The sequence below is a fragment of the Bolinopsis microptera genome, chromosome 12 (assembly GCF_026151205.1).
Source record: "Bolinopsis microptera isolate Bmic1 chromosome 12, MBARI_Bmic_1.0, whole genome shotgun sequence".
NCBI classification, from domain to species: domain Eukaryota; kingdom Metazoa; phylum Ctenophora; class Tentaculata; order Lobata; family Bolinopsidae; genus Bolinopsis; species Bolinopsis microptera.
The window spans coordinates 14247132-14255648 of record NC_087083.1 but is presented as its reverse complement, the minus strand read 5'-3'; the positions used below and the strand labels follow the sequence as shown (position 1 = coordinate 14255648).

At 36.2% G+C, this 8517-nt stretch overlaps 1 protein-coding gene across 1 annotated transcript; it reads left to right on the top strand.

Annotated features, from left to right (window-relative positions):
• The first annotated feature begins 5785 nt into the window (after positions 1 to 5785).
• Positions 5786 to 7722, top strand: LOC134823942 (major surface-labeled trophozoite antigen 417-like). The gene is made up of 7 exons (XM_063835538.1): positions 5786 to 5894; positions 6012 to 6155; positions 6277 to 6420; positions 6817 to 6960; positions 7078 to 7221; positions 7339 to 7482; positions 7604 to 7722. The coding sequence occupies exons 1-7, from the start codon at positions 5786 to 5788 to the stop codon at positions 7720 to 7722; spliced, it is 948 nt and encodes a 315-aa protein (XP_063691608.1).
• Positions 7723 to 8517: the final 795 nt, after the last annotated feature.

Here is an 8517-nt window from a genome sequence, read left to right as displayed (position 1 = left end):
ATAAACGATGTGATTCTGAAAAAAACAAAAACAAAAAATATGTAACTTAATTCAAATGAAATGGATAGAAAAGTGCATAATCGGTACAGATATGATCAATACCAAGAAGTTGGTGATAGGTGAGGTGATGATAAATTACAACTTGTGATCTGAGTCAGGATTATCTAGCTTAACTGTTTACAAGTAGTGTTTGACTATAAAACATAGTGAACTTCATATATTATTATCTTACTCTTAGGGGTCGTTCACATAGTACACGGTAATCACTTTGTGGACATTTTTACCCCCCCCCCCCCGGCCCCCCTCCTTAATCAGTTTTACACATAACTATTGTATCGAAATTACACTAGCGTAATCATTTCGAACCCCCCCCCCCCCCCCCCCCTCGGCTGATAACGTAATATGTAGACGACCCCTTGCTCTTAGAACATTGTACTTGTAATAGTGAACCTTAATTTGAGCGTTTGTATTGATGTTAAACTTGACTTTATAAATACAGTGTTATTTTGAATTTCTTGAGTTATTTGACAGTAAAATTACAATTCGTTAGTTAATATTTCTGATGTCACTAAACACATGCATCTTTAAAAATGTGATATTGTTGTCCTACGATTTACAATTTGAGGGTTTAGTTAACTGAACTGCGGCTATCATTCGAGTTTTTATTCCTAATACTTGCTGCTAAAAGTATAGAAACATATAGATTATTTCAAGATTTAAAACGTAGTGTCGTAAGAATACCACTTTACGATAAATCCAAATACTCCATGCTTTCTTGATTAAACATACTACCCCGGTAATAAACTTGTCAGCCCTTAAATAGCCTGCCGAAATGCGTGACTCAATCACGCGTGACTACAGAAAGTCCTTTACTTCCGCCCATTTACACGCAGTGCTGTAAAATGTAAAGATAAGTGCAACTAAAATCTAAATGAATGTAACCCTGCACTAAAAGGGCTCTAAAATATGGAGAAAAATACGATATTACTCTACCCTAGTGGACTGTAAGAATTAAATATAACTATTAATGCTTTTTAAACAAAGTTACAACGAATTCTTCATGTAGTGCATCCTGGGTTTGGACAGGATATCCCCGTTTAAAATATTTATATCTATTACATAATTCTCAATAAATGTAATAGATTTGTAGTGTTGTAATTAGTTTGATGATAGAAACTGTACTAAAACCCTAAGAACCTAAATAAATACTTGACCCTAATAAGTTGCACCTAATCCTACTTTACTACAACCCCCTTCAAACTTGTTGTCTGAAAAATGCAAAATCATACGATTCTATTTCATTAGCGACAATTGAGTCAGTTGAATCTGCAAATTTGTGCTCCAAACATACTTTCGAGAACATACTATACAAACATACGTACTCTACAAGAACATAGTACTCTACTATAAACTGTACTATACTATACTATAAACATACTTTCGAGAACATAATACTCCACTATAAACTGTACTATACTATACTCCAAACATACGTACTCTACAAGAACATAGTACTCTACTATAAACTGTACTATACTATACTATAAAACTTGAGAGTAAGGTATTATTATTTAGAAATTATCACTGCAGACACACTGCATTCCATCGAGAACTTAGAGTTAGACTTCCGGCCAAAATCGAATAACTTAGAGTTAGACTTCCAGCCAAAATCAAATAATCAAATAACTTAGAGTTAGACTTCCGGCCAAAATCAAATAATCAAATAACTTAGAGTTAGACTTCCGGCCAAAATCAAATAACTTAGAGTTAGACTTCCGGCCAAAATCGAATAACTTAGAGTTAGACTTCCGGCCAAAATCAAATAGTATGGTTAGGTTTGATTATTTAGTTATTTCTCTGCAAGATAGTATACGTTTTAATATAAGCATTTTAAATGAGCTATAAATATAATGATAAGGTAACGGATGACGCAGAGCTGTTGTCTTACATTAACAAATTATTTGTTAATTGTTATATATTATAATAGTGTTGAAAGCATTAAAACTTAGAGTGGTCGAGACGCCCCGTGGGTGAGTGACAACAGTGTAGTTAGCTCAACTATCATAGTAGGAGTTCAACTGTTAGTAGGGGCCATTATATATTCACGACTTGATAATTCGTTTTTCAATTTTTGCTTTTCGTCCGTGCCACCGAATACCTCGAAACACTCACGATAAACCCCATATCTTTAGTTACAATTTTACAAAAATTCGCTGCCTGAAAAGTCGTGCATTCCGAATACCGTGCATTTTTGTCCATTATCCTCACCCAACAGGGACAAAAGGAAATCGCGATTTTTCCCATTATTTGCGACAAATTTTATGTATAGTCTTACGTATAGTCTGTTGAAAATCGCGGTATCGCGATTTTCTTTTGTCCCTGTCTCCCAATCGGCTGTTTAAGAGCAAGCTCTATTTAGGGGTTTCCTGGTTTGTAACATGATAAGCGTTTCAGTATTTTTTGCTATGTTCTTTGAAGTGTCCCGCATCAGGGTTCGCAGTTCCTCTTTAGAGTTTGTCCCAACTTCCTTCAGTAACATAATCAAATAAAATGATAAAAAAGCTTTGTCTCGGTCAACCTTGCTGTGCTCTACCATGCGCTGCACAGTGCACAGGTTCCCATAATACTAAATCACTGGCCAGTAGCTCAAGAAGCCTGATGCAGTGTCCAGCTATTTTTAATCTCCTGCTTCGTAATTTTTTGACAGCCTTGGTAGGCTACCATACAATGCAACATTGCTGACCTTGTCCTTCCATAATTTGGCATTGTATCAACTTCCGTAAACCTATCAGATCATGTTAATAGAATAATTAGTCACAATGACAGATCAGAATAATATCATTCCAGATGACTGATGAAGGAATTTTAAATAGGATGCGAATAACTCAATAACTGTCTACACACTGCTGTGTAATTGTTAGTTAATACGAGGTAGAGCTGATTAAGTAGCACTGTTTAGTGTTTATACCACATCATAACTTACCTCATGAAACTCATTCCTTTCTTCACATTCCTATTGAGTGATATTGTGATGTGAAATATTGCAGAGTTTGTATCCTTTTCAGTTGACTATTGAAATACTACTGAGGACTGAAGCTTGTTTCCAATTAACTTTATGCCGTTTAATTTGATTGTCATGTTTAATTTAGTAGCGTCCTCTCCTTGTAATTATACGGGAACAATGGACATGGCAACTTGCCAAGGGCAAGGTTTCCTATACCTACGTATCTTGATGCATTGTCATGTATAACAAGGATGACAGTCAGCAGATTCTTAATAACAAGATATAGCTGAAAGGGATTGTCTTCAAAATCTAACTAACTATCTCACAAGCCACTGTTAGGATTGGCACCAACTTATCTGCAGGACATGTTCTAGTATTCTCACCATGATCACTCATTGAAGCTTATTGTTCCCTCTTGTAATTTAAAGTTTGGTGAGCGTAGCTTCTCTGTGGTGACTCCAAAGATCTACAATCGTCTGCCTGTTACCATCTCCTCAGTTCTCAAACGTTCCTTTTTAAACTGTCCCTAGATGACCTTGAAACACTTTATCGATAACTATTTTGGTCATACTTGGTATTCGATCTTTGCATAATATATTTAAGTACTACCATTTTCTGGCTTTAGTATTGACGACATATTTTCAAGCATAAGTTACCTTCTGAACTCAGTATTCATGGTATTTTCTGGGATGACTAGTTCAAACACTGCTGAGTATAAGTTGTATCTTAAAAGCGGTGTTATTAAATTTCAATTTACAATTATTATCTGGTTAATTAGACAATAAGCATAAATATCAAACCATCTGTGGACTGATTTTCCACAAGCATTTCTGCGCAGGAATGTGTTGGATCTGATGGGCACAACTAGCTAGACTTGTATAAGTGGATCTGATGGGCACAACTAGCTAGACTTGTATAAGTGGATCTGATGGGCACAACTAGCTAGACTTGTATAAGTGGATCTGGTGGGCACAACTAGCTAGACTTGTATAAGTGGATCTGATGGGCACAACTAGCTAGACTTGTATAAGTGGATCTGATGGGCACAACTAGCTAGACTTGTATAAGTGGATCTGATGGGCACAACTAGCTAGACTTGTATAAGTGGATCTGATGGGCACAACTAGCTAGACTTGTATAAGTGGATCTGATGGGCACAACTAGCTAGAGCATATTTTCTCGCCCTAATAACAAGGCACTTAAGAGCTCAATGTGAGACCGTCATAGTCACACTTTTATAGCAAAGTCAAATGTCCCTATTGGGCTTCTGACTGGACAACTATGGACAACACATTGGACAACTATGGACAACATATTTAATTACACAGAAATGCTTGTGGCAAATCGGTTTCCAGTAAATGTTCATAATACCCTAACTAAATCAACTAAATTATCATTACACCAATACTTGGCGAAGTGCCATGTTTCTTCTTCCCTACACATGCAATGTATAGCCAGAAGATTGTTAATAATTACGTGACGGTAAAAGGCACAGAGAATTAGGATTGTGCGTCATAAGGGTCTGGAATCTGGTCGGCAAACATCACACTTTTGTAGATAGACCGTGATCAGACACTTTATGATAAAGGCGTGATAGTTGAATTGCGTACTATTTTAAAACTGCGAGAATTAGAGATGGAATATGATGATAGGTATCTGGTTACTAGCTAATTTCAAAAATAACGTTTCTAATCATAATATGGTTATACTATATATACTTTATACGTAGTTCTTCTGCTCTGGCCTCTCCGAAAACCTAATTAAAAAATCATTTTGTTGTTTACATGATTGTTTGCGGAGGTCTTCGGGATTAAACTTACGTAGCTTTAGCTATATTCATGGTAAGTTAAGTCCAGCCTTCCTATCTTACATTGCTTATACTAATTAGTATGTCATTACATTGCTCATACTGATTATTAAGTCATTACCTTGCTTATTCTAGGAATTATGATACTTAGAAGGACAATAGAAGCTTTGTGATATGGTTTTCAGAGGAACTGTCATCATACTTCTCTTCCTGACTCATGCTACATCTGCTCACCCTTACCATACAAAAGACGGTAGGAAAACTGGAGAGAACACCCGAAATTCGTGTGATGAAATATTGTAGTATTGAAGTATGATGAAATGAATTGTGCATTATAAGTATTGTAATATTTGACTTGGAACAGAAGTGAACGTACGTGCATCCTACTAATATTGTTAATACTATAATTACTTCTACTAATAGTTCTATTAGACAGGTTCTCAAATAAACTAACACTAGCATTTTCCTTTTGTATCGTTATTCAATACGCATATGTTTTGCGACACCATGCAATCATATGAATGCATCAGCAAGCAAATTGCAAATGTCAACCATTTTCAGAAAAGTGTCCAGCAGGCAAGTACAGGAGTGCGTACATGAGTAGTTGTAAAGGCTGTGAAGGAAACACCATCAGTGCTGCTGGAGCTTCTTCTTGTACTATATGTTCTAGTGGATATGTGGCTAATACGTATAATACTAAGTGTCGTAAGTGAACTCTCTAATGTACTCAAATGTACTCAAATGTACTCTAATGAACTCTAATGTACTCTAATGTACTCTAATGTACTCCAATGTACTCTAATGTACTCTAATGTACTCTAATGTACTCTAATGTCAGGCTATATCAATCCATTAAACATATTTTACATAGATGCAGAATGATCATCTGTTATGCTAGCAGCGATTGTTTACATTATGAATAAAATATAACATCTTCAGAAAAATGTTCACCGGGAACATACAGAGAAGCAGACATGTTTTCCTGTGATAGTTGTGATGAGAACTCTGTCAGTACTGCAGGAGCATCTTCTTGTACTGCTTGTAATGCTGGAACTGTAGCTAATGATGATTCGACAGAATGTGGTAAGTTGATAAACCCACGATGAGATTCTTATCTCCAATATTCTTATCTTATTTATTTCTTATCAATTCTCTTTCAAAAGAGATATTAACTTATTCATGATTAATACCACTCCACAGATGAATGTGCAGCGGGAACATACAGAGAAGCAGACATGTCCTCCTGTGATAGTTGTGATGAGAACTCTGTCAGTACTGCAGGAGCATCTTCTTGCACTGCTTGTAATGCTGGAACTGTAGCTAATGATGATTTGACAGAATGTGGTAAGTTGATAGACCCAGTACCCACGCTGAGATTCTTATCCCCAATATTTGTATCTTATTTATTTCTTATCAATTCTCATTCAATTAAGATATCTTATTCATGATTTGTACCACTCCGCAGATGATTGTGCAGCGGGAACATACAGAGAAGCAGACATGTCTTCCTGTGTTAATTGTGATGAGAACTCTGTCAGTACTGCAGGAGCATCTTCTTGTACTGCTTGTAATGCTGGAACTGTAGCTAATGATGATTCGACAGAATGTGGTAAGTTGATAAACCCACGATGAGATTCTTATCTGTAATATTCTTATCTATCTCTATCACCATCACGGCCTATACAAATCCCAGTCTCCAATAAACGAGAAAAATGTCACACTTGCACAAAAATTGGGAATATAAGACAAATGACCAAATGTTGCTAAGTGGATAAACTCATGATACGATTCTTATCTGTAATATTCTTATCTTATTTATTTCTTATCAATTCTCATTCAATAAAGATATCTTATTCATGATTTGTACCACTCCACAGATGATTGCAAGTTGGTAAGTTGATAAACCCACGATGAGATTCTTATCTCCAATATTCTTATCTTATTTATTTCTTATCAATTCTCTTTCAATAAAGATATCATATTCATGATTTGTACCACTCCGCAGATGATTGTGCGGCGGGAACATACAGAGAAGCAGACATGTCTTCCTGTGTTAGTTGTGATGAGAACTCTGTCAGTACTGCAGGAGCATCTTCTTGCACTGCTTGTGATGCTGGAACTGTAGCTAATGATGATTCGACAGAATGTGGTAAGTTGATAAACCCACGATGAGATTCTTGTCTCCAATATTTGTATCTTATTTATTTCTTATCAATTCTCTTTCAATAAAGATATTGTCTTATTCATGATTTGTATCACTCCACAGATGAATGTGCAGCGGGAACATACAGAGACGCACACATGTCTTCCTGTGATAGTTGTGATGAGAACTCTGTCAGTATTGCAGGAGCATCTTCTTGTACTGCTTGTAATGCTGGAACTGTAGCTAATGATGATTCGACAGAATGTGGTAAGTTGATAAACCCACGATGAGATTCTTATCTCCAATATTCTTATCTTATTTATTTCTTATCAATTCTCTTTCAAAAGAGATATTATCTTATTCATAATTTGTACCACTCCGCAGATGAATGCTCAGCGGGAACATACAGAGAAGCAGACATGTCTTCCTGTGATAGTTGTGATGAGAACTCTGTCAGTACTGCAGGAGCATCTTCTTGCACTGCTTGTAATGCTGGAACTGTAGCCAATGATGATTTGACAGAATGTGGTAAGTTGATAGACCCAGTACCCACGCTGAGATTCTTATCCCCAATATTTGTATCTTATTTATTTCTTATCAATTCTCATTCAATTAAGATATCTTATTCATGATTTGTACCACTCCGCAGATGAATGCGCAGCGGGAACATACAGAGAAGCAGACATGTCTTCCTGTGTAATTGTGATGAGAACTCTGTCAGTACTGCAGGAGCATCTTCTTGTACTGCTTGTAATGCTGGAACTGTAGCTAATGATGATTCGACAGAATGTGGTAAGTTGATAAACCCACGATGAGATTCTTATCTGTAATATTCTTATCTATCTCTATCACCATCACGCCTATAACAAATCCCAGGTCTCCAATAAACGAGAAAAATGTCACACTTGCACAAAAATTGGAATATAAGACAAATGACCAAATGTTGCTAAGTGGATAAACTCATGATACGATTTCTTATCTGTAATATTCTATCTTATTTATTTCTTATCAATTCTCATTCAATAAAGATATCTTATTCATGATTTGTACACTCCACAGATGATTGCAAGTTGGTAAGTTGATAAACCCACGATGAGTTCTTATCTCCAATATTCTTATCTTATTTATTTCTTATCAATTCTCTTTCAAATAAAGATATCATATTCATGATTTGTACCACTCCGCAGATGATTGGTGCGGCGGAACATACAAGAAGCAGACATGTCTTCCTGTGTTAGTTGTGATGAGAACTCTGTCAGTACTGCAGGGACATCTTGCTTGCACTGCTTGTGATGCTGGAACTGTAGCTAATGATGATTTCGACAGAATGTGGTAAGTTGATAAACCCACGATGAGATTCTTGTCTCCAATATTTGTTCTTATTTAGGTTTCTTATCAATTCTCTTTCAATAAAGATATTGTCTTATTCATGATTTGTAACACCTCCACAGATGAATGTGCACGGGAAACATACAGAGACGCACACATTTCTTCCTGTGATAGTTGTGATGAGAACTCTGTCAGTATTGCAGGAGCATCTTCTTGTACTGCTTGTAATGCTGG

What these genes read in the sequence shown, in the direction of transcription:
- LOC134823942 (XM_063835538.1), top strand. Translation starts at nt 5,786, where the DNA reads ATGTTTTCCTGTGATAGTTGTGATGAGAACTCTGTCAGTACTGCAGGA. An exon ending in TGATGATTCGACAGAATGTG is followed by an intron (nt 6,421 to 6,816) that starts GTAAGTTGATAA and finishes ACCACTCCGCAG; the next exon opens with ATGATTGTGCGGCGGGAACA. An exon ending in TGATGATTCGACAGAATGTG is followed by an intron (nt 6,961 to 7,077) that starts GTAAGTTGATAA and finishes ATCACTCCACAG; the next exon opens with ATGAATGTGCAGCGGGAACA.